Raw genomic sequence first — 24,464 nt, 5'->3', positions numbered from 1 at the left:
TCATTACAATACTTGTACCAAGTTTGATTTAAGTCCCTTCAGCTGTTCTCAAGTATCACATATTTACCTGGCATGACCTCTGATCTTTGATACCGAAATCTAATCAGTTCATCTTTTCATCATAATATATACTTGTACCAAGTTTGGTCAAAATCCCATCACTGGTTCACAAGTTAGTGGAGTAACAGAATTTTTACTGAAAAGGACTTCTGATCTTTCACCTCTTGATCCCATAATCTAGTCTGTTTATCTTTACATCATTATACATACTTGTATCAAGTTTGACTTGGTTCCTTTCAGCTGTTCTTAAATTATCACGGGAACAAAACCCGAATGCAGACTCTGACCTGTGACCTCTTGACCCCAAAATCAAACCAGTTCATATTTGCATCATAATGCATACTTGTACCAACTTCGGTCAAAATCCATTTGCTAGTTCAGTTCTTTAATTATCAACAAGCTTTCGACCAACAAAGGTCTTCTTTTAGGCTACAGAAACAACAGGCATGTATATCAGACAAGTATGTATAGTGATACTAGCAGAAGTACCCGGCATTGCCGGGCGGTGGAGGGGAGGGGAGGGGGAAGGGGAGGGGAGGGGAACGGCCAGCTAGTTCAGAAGTTATCGCGGTAACAGTTGTACCTAACATGACCTCTGACCTTTTACCTTTGACCTCATGTCCCCAAAATCGAATCAGTTCATCTTTACATTAAAGTGCACACTTAATCTACAGGGTGAATCATAAGCCCCAGGACATGGTTTTAGCTGCTGATACAAGATTTGTTTGCACTATCTACCAGGGTGAGCCATAAGCGCCAATTGTAATAACATATTAAGCAAAGTAATAACAGTAATACATAATAGCAGGAGTAATCTACCATATAAAACACAGTCAGTTTCTGTGTTTGTACAGATGTCTGTCCCCTTCATAAGGGTAGCTTTTAAAGGTCAATCTTTTTACCCGAATGTGTCTTCACTATGGTCTATTTTTGAGAATAAAACAAACTCGATAAACATTTTCCATAAAAGAGTAATTATATCGTTTATATTGGAATTGTAGACTTGCAAACCTTGCAAACTCGGCTTGCAAACCGAGCTTCAAGGGCGGTGTACAGAAGCGTTTTTTTTATAACAACAAGCGTTACGCCTAGGTCCCCCGTCGGTGAAGTGATGTGAGTTGACAAAGTGGAAGACGCAGAAAACATGCTATGATATGATATTTTGCTCACAAGGTTCAGACATACATGGAGGCGGCCATCTTGGATTTTGACGTGGCCACTCAATTTTCAATATCGTTCTTCCTTATGCCTAGATACACCCACACCAGATTAGAAGTTGGTACTTCGCTTATTTTTCGCGATATTTCACTCACAAGGTTCAGACATATGTATGGTGGCGGCCATCTTGTATTTTGACGTGGCGACCCAATTTTCAATAGCGTTCTTCCTTATGCCGAGATACACACACACACCAAATTAGACGTTGGTACTTCACTTATTTTTCAAGATATTCATCTCACAAGGTTCAGACTTGCATGGCGGCGGCCATCTTGGATTTTGACGTGGCGACCCAATTTTCAAAAGCGTTCTTCCTTATGCCGAGATACACACACACACCAAATTAGACGTTGGTACTTCACTTATTTTTCAAGATATTCATCTCACAAGGTTCAGACATACATGGCGGCGGCCATCTTGGATTTTGACGTGGGTTGCACCCACACACCAAATTTGAATGTGGTCCTCCGCTTATGCACGCACGCCCGCACGCAAACACGCACGCACGCCCGCACGCAAACACGCACGCCCGCACGCACGCACGGACGGACACACGGACGGAGGGGAAAGCCATAGATAGTCCCCCTTTCGCTACGCTGTGCGACGGGGGACAATAAATACAAGATGCAGGGAGGTGAAATTCGTTGTGCGTGATGTGCAATTTGCGCAGAGTAAAACGAGTGTTCATTTACATCCATCTAATAAATAAAGAAGATAGTAGAACGGCACTCAGTCGAGAGGATACCTCTGCCTGGTGAACAGTTTACGTTTTGTATCCCACTGATAGGCCGGATCTGGATTCGGACTTAAACCAAAATATTGTTACAGACGCGGTTTTAGATGTTATATTGACCGAGCGGTGGTGTATTACCGCGTCTGAACAGTTACTCCCCGATTAGAACCCGATTCCACCCGACGTTGACCAGATCGCCCCACAGATATTCAATCGGGAAACCTCTAAAGCGACCGAAAGAGAAGGAAAAGAGAAAAAGACAGAGTACGGAGGAAGAACAGATTTATTATACACACACAAGCAAAAAGGAAGAGCGACCAAAATTATTTACAAGCAATGGATGGAAAAAGCAGTCACACAGTGCATCGTTAGCTTATTCTACTCAATTTACTTAATCCCAAGACAACGAGTAGGACAGGACGTTCACACTTACACAGGGGATATTGCAGGCAGGTAGGGCTTGAGGTGGATTGCTTGAGAGGGAGGCAAGGTCGGAGGCAGCAGCTCTCAATTCCTCGCGGTTTTTGGCGGGAAAACCCTCCGTCGCGTATCCGCTGCTGTAGACGTCACGCGCTGGTTCGGCACACCTGCTCCTCTTCTTGTGGTGGAGCCGTCTCCCTCCTTTCAGCGCGTCTCTCCAAAGCTGGTTTCCTTGCCGAGTACCTCTCCTCTTTGGCTTGGAGCGTTTCGCATCTCACCGCTCCTCTTGGTGCCGCCTCTTTGCTCATCTCCCAGGTCATCTCGTAAAGCAGTCCCTTACAGTCGCTTTTATAACTCGCGGCGGAATCAAGCCGCCGGCTGCGAGGGCACGCCTACCGGTTCGCTCACCGCGGTGCTGATTGGCCATGCGACCCTCTGGCTCACTCCTCCCCTCTATGACGGGGTGGAGACACGCCTTTCTTCTCCGAGATTAGCACATGGGCAATGGCGGCTTGCGGGATTGAACACAACTCCCACCCTTTTGAAAGGAACTTTGGAGAGCGGAGATGTTTGGGGAAATTGCAAGGGCCTATGCTTATTTTGTTTGATACAATGCAAAGTCAATCTAGTGGGAAACACATATTTAGCCTACATAGAATAAGGAAATACACTATTTAAAAAGATATATCGTGACCTGCGTGTAAGTTTCATGGAATTAACTAGGAGGACGGCTGCGACCATTATTTACATTAACAGGGTGTTACCATACTTTTGTAACGTTCACATTGTAACGTTTTCACATTCGTTACACTTCCTCCAAAATTGTTACACTTCTCAAAAAAACCGTTACACTTCTCAAATTCGTTACACACTTCTCAAAACCGTTACAATATAATCGGCTTGTTCATGTCACCAACCCAACTCATCCACCAAGTTTATTCATAAGTCTTCCATAACTTTTTTAAATATCATGTTATATATTGCTTTTCACCCGATCTCTCAATGGTGAAGAATCACTTAAAAATTAAATAATTATTGTAGCCGAATCCATATTCAGATCTTCACCTGGTTGTTACCTGGTGTTGGCTTAGCGGTTAGGGTGCCGGCTTGGGATCCTAGGATCCTGGGTTTGAATCCCAGTGATCGCTGAAATAACGCCAGGGAATAACGCCTGTAATAACGCCCGTCATCCTTCCAAGGTCGGCAAATTGAGTACCAGTTCACTGGTAATTCCCTGTGTGTCGCAAGAGGCGACTAACAGGGTTGGTGGCAGGAAGGGCATCCAGCCATAAAACATTGCTTCAAAAAAAGGGGGACCACGGTGCATGAAAAAGGCCAACCCCTGCTCTGCGGGGAAAAATGGCCTTGAAAGGTGGTTCTTTCTTTCACCAAAATCGAAACGATTAGTCCTTTTCACACACACAACCTCGCCACCAAGTTTCGTCCAAATCCGTCCACAAATTTTTGAGATATCCTGCTATGTAACGTTTTTGGCCCTATCTCCCAAAGGTGAAGAATCACTTAATAAATTTAGTAGCTGGATCTGGATCCGGATCTTCACCAAAATTGAATCGATTTTTCCTTGTCACACCCACAAACTATCCAACAAGTTTCGTCCAAATCCATCCATAACTTTTGGAGATATCTTGCTATATATATATGTTGGTTTAGCCCCATCTCCCAATGGTGAAGAATCACTTTAAAAATTCTTATAGCCGGATCCAAATCCGGATCTTCACCAAAACCTAATCATTTTGTCCTCGTCACATACGCTACAACTCTGACAAATTTCTTCCAAATCTGTCAACAACTTTGAGATATTTTGTTCACAAATGGACAAATGGACTGACAGACAGAGGTGAAAACATAATCTCCATCCGCCTTTGGTGGTGGAGGTAATAAGCATACCTGACACTAGACTGAGGCTTCAGACTTTTTTTTTCTTTTTCTTTTTTTTTTGTATACAGAATCGAGGCTCGTGAAAGAGCTAACATTTCTTTCACAAACAAATCAACCAGACAAACAAAATATATAAAAGGAGGGAGCAGAAGACAAGATGGGGAGAGAAGGGGAAGCACACAAACACAACATTTGAGAGCAGGGAGATGTGTGGGAGGGAGAGGGCTTGGGGGGAGGAGGCGTGGGAAGGGGGGGAGGGGGGTGGGAGAAGTATAAAACACAAGGACACCAAGGACTTCCAGGACAGAAGTTGGTATTTCAAAAAAGTGGATTTGGGGTGAAATTAGCGGGGGTAGAAAAGATCAAGGTTTTGGATGGGGGAAGATAAGAGTTGGTGGTGAACAGCTGTTTTAAAGACCTGGAGGGTGGAGTGGGATTGAAGAGAGTGAGGGAGTTTGTTCCAGAGGCGGGAGAAAAGAGGAATGAAGGAGTGAAGGTGAGCAGAGAGTCTTGATTTTGGCAGTTTAACCATAAGAGGGTTGCAGGCAGATCTTGTGCGACCTGTAGGAATATTTGCGGGACAGAGCCCAGAGAGAGCGGGGGGAGCAAGGCCGGAGAGGAGTCGGTAGAAGACGGAAAGACCACCAACCTGCCTGCGGTGAGTGAGTGAAAGGCCCTTGGAGTTAGCTTCATCGTGGGAGATTCCAATGATTCTGACTTTGGCTGCACTGTCGAATAAACTGTTCCAAACCGTCATATTTGATTGGCTTTTTACAAGTAACATATTACAGTAATACAACAATTACAATACCTCCTTAGACATTGTGCGCATCCGTATGACATCCTTTATTATCACGGCACAAGATAATTTTTTTCCAAGTGCGGTGTGAAAACCGATGCAAAATACCATGTCTTATTTTTGAATGTCCCTGATCCAAATGAATGAATGCTTCCTGAATGCGTTTTCAGTTCATCAACAGATGCCATGCGATGTTCTGCCACCTCAGCTTTGACGTACCCCCACGGAGCATTGTCACAAGCTGTCAGGACTGCGCGGTGGCCACAGAAGTGTGGTCAGAGTCACAAGCTGTCAACCTGTTTTCATGATCTGCATCTGACAATTCACAAATGACAGTTGATTTACCGGTATAAAGGTTCATGTGAGGTCTCCTTTCATTGTGTGACGTAACGATGAATACGAAACACCCAACTCTGCAGAACATTTCCGTAATGATTTTTTTCGGAGATCTGAAAACGGATGTTTTAATGTTTTGAATTCCCAAATCACTAATTTTTTGGTCGTCCGCTACGCTTGCTGTCGAGTACACTTCCAGTCTGAAATGCTTTTCCCCAAATATGAAGATTTGATGTTGACTTTCCAAAACACTCCTCAAAGTCTTCTTGCACCTGTTTCATAATCTTGTTTGTGTTTCTCCTCTCGTGATACCACACCACTGCTACCAGCCTCTCTACCACTGCAAATGTACTGATGTCTGCCATCTTGGTTTATGGTATAATTTGTATTATCGAAAAAAAATCCAGTATAAATACATGGTATAAACAAATCTTGTACAAGCAGCTAAAACCGTGTCCTGGAACTTATGACTCACCCTGTACGTTTGATTTAAATCCCTTCAGCCATTCTCCTATGGGCGCACGGACGGACCATCGGACGGACAACCCAAAAACATAATGCCTCCAGCGACTTCGTGAACGAACACATAAACATCCTTTTAAGAGGTGAACCAACTCCAACTACTGGTCCCTTGCCATGGCTTGTGGCACTAAAGTTTCAAACAAGCTTTTTTACCTCATTTTCTAAAAGAAGCTGAATGGCAGATCTGTCCAGACATGACAGACACGCGTCACGTGCTCGCAGATCTTTCCAGACTCCAACTACAGTAACACCTTCAGGCATTCCAGACAATATCCCATCGATAAAAACTATGGCTGATGTCTTCTCTTGATGCATTTAGTCACTGATAACACGAGGTACACATTTCACAAATGTACGGTACACATTTCCTCCAAACCAGGAAACAGATGTGAATAGTGTAACTTGTGCCCAATTCCAGTGAGCTGATTGGACCTCATCTTGAGCAATACAGGTGAAGCTTTCTGCATAGTGTAGAATACCTATGGTGGAATCGGCTTTCAGTGCTTCGACTGTGTCAACTTTGTATCGGCCTGTTTTCGCTTCACAAGACAGTCCCTGAGGAATTTTGGAGCATGTCGTGTCCGGATTCGTCACTTCCGTAGTGGTGGTTTTCATCCACTGTAAACATTTCTGATTCCATGTATTATTATTGTTGTCATTTAAAGGGAATACATATTTCTATTTTCAAAAGTTAAAAGTTAATGTTTTAAATGAAACAGGAACCGGACGGCGACGAAGAGGAAGAGGAGAAAAAGAGGGCGGAGTAAGTGAGTCGGACAAGAAAGCCGAGCTGCTCCGAGTTCTGAAGCGAACGTTGTCGAACGGGAGTCACTAGCGAACTTTCGGGTTTCCCGGGAAAGGGAAAGGGACTCTGTCCTGCGACAGAGTTGTCATCGCTGTGACCGATCAACCTGCGTGTCAGGTTTTTGGCGGTGGATTCCGAGGAGAATTATCGTCGGGCCGTTACGTCTCAAGAACGGGTCGTCGGCCATTTTGACTCGCGCACTTCGCGCGTCGAGCAAGGTTTCTTTACTTCGTCAGCCATTTTCACCGCTTTCAGACGTATCTGGTGTGTGTGTGTGCACCGTGGCTTTTGAAGATTAATTTGCGGTTCACCGACTGTGACCCGTGAAAGTCCATACCCGAGGGTGTGATTTCCCAGTCGCCTTGAGGGCGCCTTTGTGCAGCTTTGGGCTGTGTGACTGTACTTGCCATCCGCACGGGATTCTGGTCTCGATTGGACATCGTTCTGGCGATCGCTGGAGCGAATCGACTTCGGCTTGAAACCGGAATAAACTTGGGTTTGAGGCCGGGAAAGAGACATTGGGAATGTTCTGGTTTCACTCACGTGGAGCACAGTGAGTTATATATTATGAAACTGATGGTACCATCATAGGATATATTGATTGTACTTTTGATTACTATTATTGTTGTACTGTTATTCTTGTGTGATCTTAATACAATATTTGTTTGTAACAATTGGTGTGGCTTCACCATTGATCTTTGACATACAGAATAACACATTTTTCTGCCGTGACTCCTCTCGGGGCTCGGAGGTACACCGTGACTAGGGGGTCGGGGAGGAGCACGTAACAGTAGTCATAAAGTTATTCCACCGTGACTGTCTGCTCACATTTGATAAGTCTGCCATGGACTTTTTGCCATTCCATCCACTTTAAACTTGTTTAAGGGTATAGGTCTGCTTAAACCCACAGATTTGACGATTGCATCTTGCTTTACCGGCAGACACCAAACAGGATGATGGGAAATCTTTTGAGTAAGTGGATATTTCTGGAGTGAATTGATGAATAGCACACCTCGGGTCGTAATGAAATTCCCACAGGCAAACATTTGAAGGAGTTTGGTAATTCCGAAGCAAATTTGCTAATTCCAATATTCACGTATGGATTTTTGGTTCACGAGTTATCAAACAGAGTGACCACTATATTCGTCATGGGTGTGTGTTTGTGTGTCTGTCTGTCCGCAGCATAACTACCCGATGATATCATCCGATCTTGATGAAACTTGGGTGGGAGGTTGATATCATGATCAAGTTGTGTCCTGCCGAGAGTGGGCGTATTGCGCCCATTGTGGGTGGGGCCACGCACGAAAAAAATGTCTTTTTAGGGGTAATCGAGTTCCAGCTACATCTTCTCTGAGGGGTTTGGTGGAATCTGGCAGGGGTTTCGGTATTTGGTTAGACCAATGTCATGTGTCTAGCCCCACGGAGCTCGATTTTTCATTTTCGCCCCAAAGTCAAGGTCATAAGGTCATGAAATTTAGAAAAGTCGATTTTTGATGGTTTTATTACATTGTTCGCTTCCTGATAGGGTGAAATGTCATACATGATCTTATATTATCTTATCACATACATCATGAAATACAAGTTTTCCAACAAATTTCAGAATCTTCGACCTTTGAAGGTCACAAAGGTCAAATTTTCAAAGTTGTCGGAATCGAACCGAATTTTCGGTATTGTGGAGCTAACTAACCTCATAACTGATTATACATTATTTTCTATCTCATTTTAAGGTCAGTAACCTTCGTTTTGACATGTCAAGGTCACAAAGGTCAAATTTTCAAAGTTGTCGGAATCGAACCGAATTTTCGATATTGTGCAGCTAACTAGTCTCATCTATCTATAATTCCAGTAATCTCTGTGTGTGTGTGTGTGTGTGTGTGTGTATGCGACCGCTGTTTCTCGACAACTACTGGTCCGATATACTTGAAACTTGCCAGGTATATTGCTGGGGACCCGAGGATGTGCCTTTTCAAGGTTTTAAATTAATCGGACAAGTAGTTACCGAGCTATGGCGATTTCTTTACCAAACTCCGCAAGCCGTTCGCTTTGGACCAAACCATTGCATGTAAATAGAGGGGGGGGATTGTCACCGTACTCGCAAGCCGTTCGCTTTGGACCAAACCATTCCATGTAAATAGAGGGGGGGGATTGTCACCGTACTCGCAAGCCGTTCGCTTTGGACCAAACCATTTCATGTAAATAGAGGGGGGGGATTGTCACCGTACTCGCAAGCCGTTCGCTTTGGACCAAACCATTTCATGTAAATAGAGGGGGGGGATATAATTTTAGATATATATATAGTACGGGCATGCCCTAGTAACAGATAATAACAGATAATACATTCCTATTTATATATTTTCAATGTCGGTTTTGACCTTTGTCATTGAATACTGCTCGCTCGTGAACCATCGTCGTCTCCCGACTTGTTCTTTTTACCTCCGCCACCAAAGGTGGATGGAGGTTATGTTTTCAGCCCTGTCTGTCTGTTTGTCTGTTTGTGTGTGAAAAAGATATCTCAAAACGTTGTGGACGGATTCGGACAAAATTTGGCAGAGATGTAGCGTATATGACAAGGACGAAATGATTAGATTTTGGTAAAGATCCGGATACGGATCCGGCCACTAGAATTTTTAAAGTGATTCTTCACCATTGGGAGATCGGGGCAAAAACGATACATGGCAGGATATCTCAAAAAGTTGTGCACGGATTTGGACGAAATTTGGTGGACCGATTGGGTATCTGACTAATAGATTCGATTTTAGTGAAGATCTGAATATGGATTCGGATATGAGAATTATTTAATTTTTCAGCGATTCTTCACCACTGGGAGATATAGAGCCACAATCGACATATAGCAGGATATATCAAAAAGTTGTGGACAGATTTGGACGAAACTTGGTGGAGAGGTTGGATGTGTGACAAGGACGATTCGATTTTGGTGAAGATCTGAATATGGATTTGGATGCGATAATTATTTAATTTTTTAAGTGATTCTTCACCATTGAGTGAGAGGCTAAAACCGATACATAGCACGATAAATCAAATAAGATATTGGCGTATTTGGACAAGACTAGGTGGACGAGTTGGTTAGGTGACAAGAACAAGCAGATTAATTTTTGGTTCAGGTCCGAATCCAGATCCGGCCTATCTGTGAGATACAAAACAAACTGTTCAGCCTGGCGGAGGTATGTGTTCTACCGAGTGCCGTTCTAGTTTAAAGCTGCGTAACTTTCTTTGATGCTCAATACTAAATGATGCTTTTTCAGCCTTATTTTCCCTCTCATCCAAAACCGTGACTGCATCTCTTCTTCCAGGAGCCATTCCACTGACATCGTCACAAATATAAAAATCCTTTTCACTCGATCTACGGTTCCTGTCACTATGCCATCGATCGTCGTCTTTCGTTTCAACTTCATGGTTAAAAATTCATTTCCAAATTCTGAGATTCCATTTGAACTCAGGACATAAAGTTGCTTCCTTGGACTTTTTGGGAGAGCGTTCTTCAGACAATCTGATGCTCTGGTTAATTAATGTGAAGCTGTTCAGACTCGTGTTCTACAGCCTCTACGGCAGCAAGTGCCAGTACAATGAGCCTGATGCGTACTTGGTGTGGAATGGCGATTGAAGGAACAAATATCTCTTACTGCAATAACCAATGCATTGTATGTTTATTTAATATCTCCGCCACCAAAGGTTATGTTTCACCCGTCTGTGAACAGGATTCCTCAAATCGTTATGAATGGATTTGGATGACACTTGGTGGAAAGGTTGGGTGTGTAACAAGGACAAATTGATTCGATATTGGTGAAGATCCAAATCTGGACACAATAAATATTCATAAGTGATTCTTCACCATTGAGAATGAATGAATGAATGATCGTTTTAAGGCCATTTTCCCCGCTAGAGGGGAAAGCGGGGGTTAGCCTTGTGGGCCCCATGACAATCATGGTTCCCTGTTTGAGGCAATGTTTTTATGGCCGGATGCCCTTCCCGACGCCAACCCTTAGTCGCCTCTTACGATGCGCAGGGATACGGTGTACCTATTCTAAACCAGGGTACACACCGGGATCATTCATCCCAGCAAGCTGGTACTCAATTTGCCGACCTCGGAAGGATGACAGGCTGAGTCAACGCCCCTGGTGTTAATTCAGCGATCGACCGGGCTTCAAACCCAGGATCCTAGGATCCCAAGCCGGCACCCAAACCGCTAAGTCAACACCAGGAGCCAAAATTGAGAGCCAATCATTGAGAGATGGAGCCAAAAACGATATGTAGCATGATGTCTCAAAAAGTTGTGGACAGATTTTGAAACAATTTGGTGAATGCGTTGCGTAGATTATAAGAACAAGCCGATTAGATTTTGGTTCAGGTCCGAATCCAGATCCTGCATTTAGAGGGATACAAAACGTAAACTGTTCAGCCTGGCGGCGGTATGCTCTCCACCGAGTGAGTTCTTGAATTAACATGGTAGATTGTCGATTGATAAACATACTGACATGACAGCAATATTTTAGGATAACAGACCTGCATCCTTTAATAACAGTGCAGACTAAGAGGTTTGACTGACAAGTGATAACGTTCAGTGAATGTGGAAGTAACAGTCAATATCCTAACAATGAAACATCTTACAAGTAGAAATCAATATTATCATTTAAAATTGGATTAAACTAATATTAGACATCCACGACGAGAGCCATAATGAAGCAACGTTGAAAACCCCCATCAACCCAACAAATAATACAATAATATCTCAATAATAATTCGCACAAAGGCTTGTAACAGAGGCTCATGGCGGGGCAATCAAGCGCACGGCCGGTCCATCAGGCGCATGGCCGGTCCATCAGACGCACGGCCGGTCCATCAGACGCACGGCCGGTCCATCAGGGGCACGTCCGGTCCATCAGGGGCACGGCCGGTCCATCAGGGGCACGGCCGGTCCATCAGGGGCACGGCCGGTCCATCAGGGGCACGGCCGGTCCATCAGGGGCACGGCCGGTCCATCAGGGGCACGGCCGGTCCATCAGGGGCAAGGCCGGTCCATCAGGGGCACGGCCGGTCCATCAGGGGCACGGCCGATCCATCAGGGGCACGGCCGGTCCATCAGGCGCACGGCCGGTCCATCAGGGGCACGGCCGGTCCATCAGGCGCACGGCCGGTCCATCAGACGCACGGCCGGTCCATCAGGCGCACGGCCGGTCCATCAGGCGCACGGCGGGTCCATCAGGCGCACGGCCGGTCCATCAGGCGCACGGCCGGTCCATCAGGGGCACGGCCGGTCCATCAGGCGCACGGCCGGTCCATCAGGAACACAGCCGGTCCATCAGGCGCACGGACGGTCCATCAGGCACACAGCTGGTCCATCAGGCGCACGGACGGTCCATCAGGCGCACGGCGGGTCCATCGGGCGCACGGCGGGTCCATCAGGCGCACGGCGGGTCCATCAGGCGCACGGCGGGTCCATCAGGCGCACGGCGGGTCCATCAGGCGCACGGCGGGTCCATCAGGCGCACGGCGGGTCCATCAGGCGCACGGCGGGTCCATCAGGCGCACGGCGGGTCCATCAGGCACACGGCGGGTCCATCAGGCACACGGCGGGTCCATCAGGCACACGGCGGGTCCATCAGGCACACGGCGGGTCCATCAGGCACACGGCGGGTCCATCAGGCACACGGCGGGTCCATCAGGCACACGGCGGGTCCATCAGGCACACGGCGGGTCCATCAGGCACACGGCGGGTCCGTCAGGCACACAGCCGATCCGTCAGGCGCACGGCCGATCCGTCAGGCGCACGGCGGGTCCATCAGGCGCACGGCGGGTCCATCAGGCGCACGGCGGGTCCATCAAGCACACAGCCGGTCCATCAAGCGCACGGCCGGTCCATCAGGCGCACGGCGGGTCCATCAGGCGCACGGCGGGTACATCAGGCACACAACCGGTCCATCAGGCGCACGGCGGGTCCATCAGGCACACGGCGGGTCCATCAGGCGCACGGCGGGTCCATCAGGCACACAACCGGTCCATCAGGCGCACGGCGGGTCCATGAGGCGCACGGCCGGTCCATCAGGCACACAGCCGGTCCATCAGGCACACAGCCGGTCCATCAGGCACACAGCCGGTCCATCAGGCACACAGCCGGTCCATCAGGCACACAGCCGGTCCATCAGGCACACAGCCGGTCCATCAGGCGCACGGCGGGTCCATGAGGCGCACGGCCGGTCCATGAGGCGCACGGCCGGTCCATCAGGCACACAGCCGGTCCATCAGGCACACAGCCGGTCCATCAGGCACACAGCCGGTCCATCAGGCACACGGCCGGTCCATCAGCCACACGGCCGGTCCATCAGCCACACGGCCGGTCCATCAGCCACACGGCCGGTCCATCAGCCGCACGGCCGGTCCATCAGCCGCACGGCCGGTCCATCAGGCGCACGGCGGTCCATCACCATTGCTTCACGTCACCGAAGAGCAAAACAAACTGCGAGGCTTTATCCCAACAACAATCCCATACAAGAGGAATATCCATTCAAACACCACTAAACAACCTCTAAAACGTCAGGGCCACCATTTAAAGATACTCAATAAGAACACACAATCCAATGCCAATGGTTATGAAAAGCAAACACAAACAGCACAAGTCAAAACACAGGCGGCCTCATCCGGGGTAGGCCTCAGGCTTATCTTCGTGCCACTATAAACATTGGAAGCACAACAAAGCGCTCCGCGCCATCAAACATCTACTGACCTCTATTTTATCGCCAATTGAACTCGCAGCCATTACGTCCAAAGCGCTGAAATGGCCGCGACAGCTCCGCTACGACGCAGCGTCAAAGCTTCATTTTAAAATCGCGCGCATTCAGGGTCAGAGTTCGTCAAATCGAAGCACCTTTCCATTTCGCCCTTTGATCACATATTACCACATTGAGTGAAGAAAGAAACATTAAGACGCTACAACTTGCACTTAATATCGCCAGCTTTAAATAATTGTTTTGTCCGTTTACGTTCCGGCCTGGCGCGAGAATTCCCGCCATGCGTCGCCATGCGTCGCCATGACGACCGGGGGCGGTCCCCCTCGTGTGTGGCGCGCACTCTGGCGGGAGTTTTTAACCACACCGACTCGTTTTTGCCGAAATGAAAAGATTTATATTGCTCACGATGTATTTATTTACCTTGAAACACCTTGAAACAATTTTTTTTGCATAGGCTTCTATACCCGGAGCTTATATATTTGTTTTTTATATTGTTTGTTTTGTTTTGTTTTGTTTATATTTGTATATATTTTGTTTTTATATATATTTGTGTATATATATATATATATATATATTTGTATATATATTTGTTTTGTTTATATTTGTATTTATAACTTTTTCAGATATCCTGCTATGTATCGTTTTTGGCCCTATCTCCCAATGGTGAAGATTCACAAAACAAATTAAATAATTCTCATATCCGAATCCATATTCAGATCTTCACCAAAATCGAATCTATTTGTCCTTGTCAGGCACCCAACTGGTCCACCAAGTTTCGTCCAAATCCATCCATAACTTTTTCAGATATCCTGCTATGTATCGTTTTTGGCCCGATCTCGCAATGGTGAAGATTCACAAAACAAATTAAATAATTCTCATATCCGAATCCATATTCAGATCTTCACCAAAATCCAATCTATTTGTCCTTGTCAGGCACCCAACTGGTCCACCAAGTTTCGTCCAAATCCATCCATATACCTTGCAATTTGACGCCATTTTGTTTCCATCGTGTCCGGCACATTGAACATGCGCCCGTTGTGCGTGAAGCATAATGTTGTAGCGGCTGCCGCTGGGTTTTCACAATCGCCTTGCACCTATCAAGGACGCGGAGCGATCACCATGCCGGGCTCGTCCAGGACGCCCGGGCAGGCCCGCGCTCAACTTGCCAGGCCTCGGTCGGGACGCCCGGGCATGCCCGGGCATGCCCGGGCAGGCTCGCCCTCAACTTGCCAGGCCGCAGCCAGGACGCTGGGCCACGCCCCCTGGCGCCGGGCCTGGGGCAAACCCCCTGGGATAATAGATATATATTGCTGACCGATAAACGGGTTTTCAGAGTGCCTGAGTGTTTGATTTCATTAAAGCAACTCGGATGAATTCTAGCTTTTTGTCGCGTCCATTCTTCCGATCGACGTGGGAGCCCCAGCTCCTTCATTGGTGACCTATCGACATGGACACGGCAGTCGCCCTTAAACTGCCTACCTTCTGGGAGGCTCACGCGGCGGTTTGGTTCGCGCAGGCAGAGTCCCTGTTCGCCCTGCGAGGCGTCACGGCCGACGACACCCGCTTCCACCATGTGGTAGCTGCGCTCGGGTCGGCTACCGCGGCCCGCGCCCTGAGCCTCCTCGAAAGCCCGCCAGCCGCTGACAAATACGGCGCGATTAAGAAGCTGCTCCTCGATGCTTTCGCCCTCCCATCGGCGGAACGCGCACGGCGCCTGCTCGAACTGCCTGAGCTCGGCGACACGCGCCCTTCCGAGCGAATGGACTACATGCTTTCACTGCTCGGCGAGCACTCTCCGGCATTCCTGTTCCGGGAGCTGTTCCTCCGTCAGCTGCCTAACCCGGTACGCCTCGCCCTGGCAAGCACGACGATCACAGATCCCCGGGCCCTTGCCAGAGAAGCCGACAAGATCTCCGCCGCAGGACAGCGCATCGCAGCGGCGACATGGGACCCACCGCCGTCCGACGCAACACCCATGGCGCCCGAGCACCCGGCACGGTCGACGGCCGAACTGCCGACGCAATTGGCGGCCGCTCTACCGAGCCGACCACCTCCAGCACGACGACCGAGGCCTCCACCTGACCAAGCGTGGTGTTACTATCATGCCAGGTTCGGACAGAAGGCCCGGACATGCCGACCCCCGTGCACCTTCGGCAGGCCAGGAAACGGCCGGGCCGGCGTTCATTACCAGCCATGAGCGCCGGCCACACGGACAACTTACTGTTCATCACGGATAAAGCGTCCGGACGGCGCTTCCTGTGCGACACCGGCGCCCAACTGAGCGTCATACCCGCCTTTGACCAGGACAGGCAATCCGCGGTTTGCGGCCCCTCCTTGGTTGCGGCCAACGGATCGACTATCCGCACCTTCGGCCCGCGCAACGTCACCCTCTGCTTCGGCGGCCAACGCTTTGCTTGGACGTTTGTAACCGCCAACGTGCCCATGGCTCTGCTAGGCGCCGACTTCCTCTGCGCACACGGACTGCTGGTGGACGTCCAACGGCGTCGTTTAATCAACGCTGAAACCTTCAGCTCCCTGGTATGCACATTGAGCAGCTCCGCGCCGACCGAGCTGGCATGCACCGTCCCGGCGGCGAACGAGTTTGCTCGCCTGCTCACGGAGTTCCCGGCCCTCACGCGGCCGACGTTTTCGGCCGTCGCAGTACGGCATGGGATCGAGCACCACATACCAACCACGGGCCCGCCGGTCTACGCCAGGGCCCGCCGCCTCGACCCAGCCAAGCTCGCCGTAGCGAAGGCCGAATTCGACGCGTTGGAGCACCTCGGCATCGTGCGGCGCTCCGATAGCGCGTGGGCCTCGCCACTGCACATCGTGCCAAAGCCGGGGGGTGGATGGCGCCCGTGTGGCGACTACCGCCGTCTCAATGACGCTACCACCCCCGACAGGTACCCGATCCCGCATATCCAAGACTTCTCCGCCCATCTGGCGGGACGGGTCATTTTTTCGAAAATTGATCTCATACGGGGATATCACCAGGTACCTGTCAGGGCGGCCGACGTCCCTAAAACGGCAGTCATCACGCCGTTCGGCTTATTCGAATTCTTGCGGATGCCGTTTGGTCTCAAGAACGCGGCTCAGGCGTTCCAGCGCTTGATGGACGGCGTGCTGCGTGACCTGCCGTTCCTTTTCGTTTACCTGGACGACATCCTCGTCGCCAGCACGTCCCGGGCCGAGCACCTCCTCCACCTCCGAACACTGTTCGGGCGCCTCAGCGAGCACGGCCTCATCGTCAACCCGGCCAAATGCCACTTCGGCACGACGGCCGTTGATTTTTTGGGCCACCACATCACCAAGAACGGGGCCGTGCCGCTGCCAACCAAGGTCGAGGCCATCACCACGTTCCCGCGTCCCCGCACCATAAAGGCCCTGCAGGAATTCCTGGGAATGGTGAATTTTTATCACCGCTTCGTGCCCCGCGCTGCTCAACTCATGCGGCCCCTCTACGAAGCCCTCCGGGGCAAGCCGGCCAAGCACGACATCGCCTGGTCCGCAGCAATGGATGCGGCCTTCCAACGCTCAAAGCGGGCCCTCGCCGACGCAACACTGCTCGCTCACCCGGTGCTCAACGCTCCCATCGCCCTCACCACGGATGCCCCCGACTACGCGGTGGGCGCCGTACATGAGCAATGGGTGAACGGGGTTTGGCAGCCACTCGCTTTTTTCAGCCGGCAGCTCCGGCCGAACGAGCTCAAATACAGCACGTTTGACCGGGAGCTCCTCGGTCTACACCTGGCCATCCGCCATTTCCGCCACCTCCTGGAGGGCCGACCTTTCACGGCGTTCGTCGACCACAAGCCGTTGGTTTACGCCATGGCCAAGGTCACGGAGCCATGGTCGGCCCGCCAACAGCGCCACCTCTTCGCCGTGTCGGAGTTTACCACGGACATCCGGCACGTCGCCGGCAAAAACAACGCCGTGGCCGACTGTCTTTCCCGGGCCAGCGCGAACGCGGTACACCTGGGCGTGGATTTTGCGCTTATGGCGGCGGACCAAACCACCGACACCACGGTGCAAGCCCTCCGGGCGGCGGACACGGGCCTCCGCCTGGCCGACATCCCCTGCGCGGACACTGTCCTGCTCTGCGACGTCTCCCAAGGCCAGCCTCGCCCCATCGTGCCCGTCACCTGGCAACGCCGCATCTTCGCCTCCCTCCACGGCCTTTCCCACCCGGGCCGGAAAGCTTCCCAGAAGCTGGTGTCGGCGCGTTTCGTCTGACACGGCCTTCGTCGGGACGTCCGCGATTGGACCAGCACCTGCACGGCCTGCCAACGGGCCAAGGTCCACCGACACACCCAGGCCCCGCTGGCACCTTTCACCGTGCCCGAACGACGTTTCGACCACGTCAACGTGGATCTGGTGGGCCCCCTCCCCCCGTCACGGGGGTTCACACACCTGCTCACCATGGTGGACAGGACCACCAGGTGGCCGGAGGCCGTTCCCCTCGTCTCCACCACCACCGCCGACGTGGCGCAGGCTTTCATCGCCACCTGGGTCGCCCGCTTCGGCGCACCGGCGGACATCTCGTCAGACCGCGGACCACAGTTCACCTCCGAGCTGTGGGGTGCGGTCGCCCGCAACCTGGGGGTCAAGCTCCACCGTACTACGGCCTACCACCCCCAAGCAAACGGGTTGTGCGAGCGATTCCACCGCTCCATGAAGGCCGCGCTCATGGCCGGCCTTCAAGACGGCGGTTGGGCCGACCGGCTGCCGTGGGTCCTTTTGGGCCTTCGCACGGCCCCCAAGGAGGACCTCCAGGCATCCACCGCCGAGCTTGTCTATGGCCAGGTGCTACGCGTCCCGGGCGAATTCGTGCCCGACGCTACCAGTCCCTGGTCCGCAGCTCACCAGCGCTCGGACCTCCAGGAGGCCGCCCGACGGTTTGCCCCCGTGCCAACATCCCACCACGGTGACCCCCAGTCCTACGTCCCCCCAGCACTCCGCACAGCGGAGTATGTTTTTGTGCGTCACGACGCACATCGGTGGCCACTCCAGCCGCCGTACGACGGGCCCTTCCGGGTGCTGCGACGGGACGACAAGTCGTTCGTCATCGACATCGGCGGCAGGTCGGACCGGATTGCAGTGGACCGCCTCAAGCCGGCGCACGTGGACGTCGACCACCCACCACGGGTGGCCCTTTCGCCGCGGCGAGGCCGCCCCCCGTCCACGGTGCCCCCCACTCGACCGCCCACCACCTCACCGGACCCCCTCCCACGACCCGCCAGGGGTCGCTTCGGCCGGGTCATCAGGACCCCCCTCAAATTGACCCTGCCGGTGCAAGTCGATTCTGGGGGGACGTGTGTAGCGGCTGCCGCTGGGTTTTCACAATCGCCTTGCACCTATCAAGGACGCGGAGCGATCACCATGCCGGGCTCGTCCAGGACGCCCGGGCAGGCTCGCCCTCAACTTGCCAGGCCGCAGCCAGGACGCTGGGCCACGCCCCCTGGCGCCGGGCCTGGGGCAAACCCCCTGGGATAATAGATATATATTGCTGACCGATAAACGGGTTTTCAGAGTGCCTGAGTGTTTGATTTCATTAAAGCAACTCGGATGAATTCTAGCTTTTTGTCGCGTCCATTCTTCCGATCGACGTGGGAGCCCCAGCTCCTTCAATGTCTCCGTTTTCTACTCAAGCTGTCTTTGTCTGCGCCCAAAATAAGATTATGTTACAATTAATGACTTATTTTCGTTCTTTCAACTCTTCAAAATAAGCATACAATCAGACAGGATTGATTTAACTTTAAAATATTGTAAGACCAGAACAGCACTCAGTCGAGAGCATACCTCTACCTGGGTGACCATATCACTCAATGGGGAAGAATCACTTTTTAAAACATTCTACTAGCTGCATCCGGATCCGGATCTTCACCAAAATTGAATCGATTCTTCCTTGTCACACACCCAACCTGTCCACCAAGTTTAGTCCAATTCCATACATATCTTTTTCAGATATCCTGCTATGTATCGTTTTTGGCCCTATCTCCCAATGGTGAAGTTTCACCAAACAAATTAAATAATTCTCATATCCGAATCCATATTTAGATCTTCACCAAAATCGAATCTATTTGTCCTCGTCAGGCACCCAACTGGTCCACCAGGTTTCGTGCAAATCCATCCATAACTTTTTGATATATCCTGCTATGTATCGTTTTATGGCCCTATCTCCCAATGGTGAAGAATCACTTTTAAAATTCCAGTAGCCGGATCCGAATCCGGATCTTCACCAAAATCTAATAATTTCTTCCTCGTCACATACGCTAAATCTATGCCAAATTTTGTCCGAATCCGTCCACAACTTTTTGAGATATTTTGTTCACAAACCGACAGACAGAGACAGGGGTGAAAACATAACCTCCATCCACCTTTGATGGCGGAGGTAATAACTGCTTTAATGTCCTAGGCCATGGGTTCCCAATCAGTGAGCCATGGCCCACTGAAGGGCTACAGCACGTTTTCCAGGTGGGCCACAGAGACTGTCCAATATTAGGCTATGACCCAAGGGGGTTGGTCGGTACCATACAGATGGAGTAAGGCTCATTGTGATTTTTAGCAAGATATATGTCCCTAGATATGAAAAAAAGTGATAGCAGTGTACAACTCTCGGCCATCTCTGTGTTATCACCCGAAATATTATTATACGCCCGCTTCGCTTCGCCAAAAAATGTGATTTTTGCTAAAATTGGAATAAATATGTTTTTAAGGACCACAGAGTGCCAATAATTTGCATACTGGATGCCAACTAATATAGTAATAGAAATATAGAACATTTGTGGGGGTTATTTATCAAAATATTGATATAATGACAAAAAATATGTGAAGTTTAGTGAAAAAGTGGTCGAAATCGCTTCGAGTTCAGAATTCACATTGTACATTTTTGTCAATATTTCAAAAATGAAAACTCCCAGAGTAGCATTTGACCCCTCAAAATCTTCGCAAGGAACCACTGCATTGGAATATATCATTACTTTGTAATATGGTGGTTGTTTGGGGCACATATTTTGGCAAAGTTCAAAATATGTTCAACCATACCCCCTAATTTTGATATTTTGGAACGAAACATAGCTTTTGAACATTTTAGGTTTATTCGTCTACTACTTTTGGTATCTCAGTGTAATTTTTGGTATTAGCTAGTATCCTAAAGTAGGTTTGTAACATCAGCTACATTATATTTCACAATGCATGCAAACTTGCTCCACACTCTAGGTTTATCATGATCTCTCGAACAAATACGATCTCGATCTCGATCTCGGCACTCTGTGGTCCTTAAAAACATATTTATTCCAATTTTAGCAAATATCACATTTTTTGGCGAAGCGAAGCAGGCGTATAATAATATTTCGGGTGATAACACAGAGATGGCCGAGAGTTATACACTGCTATCACTTTTTTTTCATATCTAGGGACATATATCTTGCTAAAAATCACAATGAGCCTTACTCCATCTGTATGGTACCGACCGGTCAATTTGGGGGGTCTGGCTCATAGCCTATATTTGCCCAAATAACATAATCTTTTCACGCACAAGGCCTAAAACAAGAGTTCAATTCTGTGTGTGTTGGTGGTGGCCAGTGGTAGCCACCCACTATTCCCTGCATATTGTTTTAGTCTTGTCTTTTAATATTTTTCCTTTTTGTTTTTTCCAGAAACCCTTCTGAAATGACAAAACGAGGATATGATGAGCAATACATAAAGTTTGGATTCACATCCTTACATGATCGTGGAGAATTAAAGGGACAATGCGCCCTGTGCCAGAAAGTTCTCGGAAATCAATCTTTGCGGCCATCGAAGTTGAAGCTCCATTTGGAGAAGATTCATCCACATCATCAACAAAAGGATGTGGACTTCTTCAAGCGAATGGAAGAGAACGTGAAGCACCAGCGCTTGGATCAAAGTGGAACATTATTTCAGCAAAACAAGCGTCTTACGGAGGCTTCTTATGCCGTCAACCTCCTCATTGCGCAAGAGAATAAACCTCACACAGTCGGAGAGACTCTGATCAAGCCATGTGCTCTGAAGATGGCTCGAATTCTGCTTGGAGAAGAAGCTGAAAAAAAGAAATTTCAACAAAATATTTCTGTCAAATAATATGGTTCAAAGGAGGATTGCTGACTTGTCCAGCGACATAAAAGAACAGGTGATTGCTGAAATCAAAGATGCTGCATTTGGATTGTTCTCAATTCAGTTGGATGAATCCACAGATGTTTCATCCTGCTCCCAGCTTCTTGCCTTCGTTCGGTATGTGAAGGGTGATTCCATAAAGGAAGAATTCTTACTCTGCCGTTCTCTCAAAATAAATACCAGAGCTGTGGATGTGATGGAAAAAGTAACAGAGTTCTTTGACCATGAGGAACTGAACTGGCACAATCTTGGTGGAGTGTGCACCGATGGTGCCCCAGCTATGCTAGGAGCAAAAAGTGGCTTCCAAGCGCTTGTTCGAAATCTATCTCCAGGCATCATTTCTGTTCATTGTCTGATTCATCGGCAAGCTCTTGCTTCAAAAACCATTCCATCTCATCTTCAGGATGTTCTTGAACAAGTCATCAAAATTGTGAACTACGTGAAAAGCAGTGCTTTGAATTCCCGACTGTTCAAGCAATTGTGCACAGAAATGGATTCAGAGCATAATAACCCGCTTTACTACACCAAGGTGCGTTGGCTATCAAAAGGAAATGTTGTGGCACGAGTGTTTGAACTCCGAGAAGAGATGTAGAGTTTCCTACAGATGCAAGAAAAGCACAAACTTGAAGCTTCCTTCCATGAAAAGCTGTGGGTCTTTCGCCTCGCATACTTTGTGGATATTTTTGATCAGCTGAACAGACTGAATCTAAAGCTGCAAGGAAAGGGAACAACTATCATGCAGTGCATTGACACTCAGTGCATTTATACAGAAGCTTGAAAACTGGAAACGAAAGGCTGAGGAAGGGAGCTTTACCATGTTCGAATCTCTTTCAGAAGTCACTATTAATGAGCTGTTGGATCCTGGCATTGCAAAGGATGTTGTGACACACCTCAGCTGTCTCCAAGAAGAATTTCTGCAGTACTTTCCAGAAATTGGGAGAGAAGGACTGGTGCTCATGAGGAATCCTTTTCTTGTTAAAGTCAGTGACATCCAGGATGACCTGCAAGATGAACTGATTGAATTTCAAAATGATTCTGGATGCAGAGATGTCTTTGAAGCTTCCTCTATCTCTGAGTGTTGGCCAAAAATGATGGGAAGCTACCCCAACATTGCAAAGGAATGCCTTTGGAAACTCCTGCCCATTACAACAACTTATCTTTGTGAAACAGGCTTTTCAACGTTGGTGCAGCTGAAGACAAAGGCTCGGAACCACCTTGAATGTGAGGCAGATTTTAGATGTGCGCTTTCTACAACAGAACATAGGATTTGGAAACTGGTGCAGAAAATTCAGGAGAACATCTCTCATTAAAGTAGCTTTAGGTTAAACTGGTTTGAGGTTGTTTTTCAATTGGCAGATACTGCAATGTTTTGTGTTACAGCTCATAAGCAAAGCACCCTGGAAATGAGTTTTCAAATATTTTTTATTTTCCTGGTTATTATTGCAATGTGTTAATAGTTTCATTTCTTAATTTAAAATAAATATTTGTTTTTTATGAAAAAGCCTTGAAGGCTGAAGTGTTCATTTGCCTTTTCAATTGATTTTCTTGATGTTCTGTTCTAAAAATTTCTCGCAAGACCCTTTGTCACAAATAAATTTGCTTTACTTTGCTCACATTAATTCATTTCACAAAGAAATTGCTCAAATGAGAAATACTGTTCCATTAAATACTCTAAAAGTCTAAATTTAATTAAGTTGTGTTTCTTATTGACATTTCTTTGGTTTCAAAAAATTGCTATAATCCCCACCGGGCCATGACATGTCAGGTCAAAAGCCAGTTGGACCACATAGCAAAAAAAGTTGGGAAACACTGTCGTCGGCCATTCGCTGCGTGGCATGCTATCGCGAGATCTCACGCGATCCCACCCGAGGTGAAACGGCATATGCCATATTGAAGCGCGGTGCTACGCGCGCTACTTGTATAGCAAGGAGGAAGCGGACAACGCGGTAAGTTCAAAGAGTCTTTATTACAAGAGCTCCACTGTAGCACTGGAGTGCTCCGGGCTGCGCGCCTAGTGTATATCCCGCGGCCACGCCTACCCCTCGGGCGTGGCCGCCGCCCACTTGGTGCGCGGAATGATGCCATCACGCCAGTGAGCTTTCGTGTCCGCCACACGCGCCCCCCCAGAATTCCCGCGCACCTGGATGGCCAGTTTGCGGGGAAAATGGATGACCCGGCCGAAGCGCCCTCTGGCGACTTGCGGCGTCTAGGGTGCAGGGATGCCAGTTGGGATGCCTCCGGCTGCACCCGGGATGGGTGCAGGACCGGGGGGCGGCGTGCCGGCAGGCCTGGGCGGTGCCGGGGGTCCGCCAGCAGGGGGGCGGCCCCGACGCGGGGGCCGAGCCACCGGCGGTGGGTGGTCCACATCGAGGTGGGCCGGCTTGAGGCGATCCACTAAGACGCGGTCGAGAATACCGCCGATGTCCAAGGTGAAATGTTTCACCCCGGTCTCCAGCACGCGGAAAGGCCCGTCGTACGGGGGCAGCAGTGGTGTCCGGTGGGTGTCGTGCCGGACGAAGACGTACTCCACGGTGCGAAGCTCCGGGGCGACGTGCGTATGCGGATGCCCGTGGTGCGCCGTCGGCACCAGGGCGAACCTCCGGGCGGTCTCCTGCAGCGCAGAATGCTCCTGCGCCGCGGACCATGGTGCCGTGGGTTCGGGGAGGAACTCGCCCGGCACCCACAGCGGTTGTCCGAAGACCAAATCCGCCGCGGATGCGTGCAGGTCGTCCTTGGGCGCTGTCCGGAGGCCCAGTAGGACCCAGGGGAGCCTGTCGACCCAGCCGCCGTCGC

At 49.5% G+C, this 24,464-nt stretch overlaps 2 protein-coding genes across 3 annotated transcripts in view; one reads left to right on the top strand and one right to left on the bottom strand.

Moving 5' to 3' along the window:
- PLK4 (polo like kinase 4) overlaps window positions 1-13,665 on the bottom strand; it is a 229,842-nt gene extending 216,177 nt beyond the window's left edge. Inside the window, exon 1 of one of the 2 annotated variants that reach the window (XM_078774357.1) lies at window positions 13,532-13,665. Coding sequence is in view for 1 of the 2 variants with exons in the window: in XM_068112343.2 (XP_067968444.2) it covers window positions 13,532-13,564 (33 nt within the window). In the remaining variant the exon portion in view is untranslated. The remainder of the gene's footprint in view (window positions 1-13,531) is intronic. The other variant, XM_068112343.2, reaches the window with a different exon arrangement.
- Window positions 13,666-19,956: 6,291 nt separating this feature from the next.
- On the top strand, window positions 19,957-22,981 carry LOC144890717 (zinc finger BED domain-containing protein 5-like). The gene is made up of 4 exons (XM_078772342.1): window positions 19,957-20,012; window positions 21,197-21,533; window positions 21,736-22,200; window positions 22,442-22,981. Exons 1-4 carry the CDS (start codon window positions 19,957-19,959, stop codon window positions 22,979-22,981), a joined length of 1,398 nt encoding a protein of 465 aa, XP_078628468.1.
- The last annotated feature ends 1,483 nt before the right edge of the window (window positions 22,982-24,464 follow it).

The sequence above is a fragment of the Myxine glutinosa genome, chromosome 1 (assembly GCF_964187855.1).
Source record: "Myxine glutinosa chromosome 1, kmMyxGlut1.1, whole genome shotgun sequence".
NCBI classification, from domain to species: Eukaryota; Metazoa; Chordata; class Myxini; order Myxiniformes; family Myxinidae; genus Myxine; species Myxine glutinosa.
Note: the sequence above shows the minus strand (reverse complement) of the source record. Positions and strands in the feature narration are given on the sequence as shown.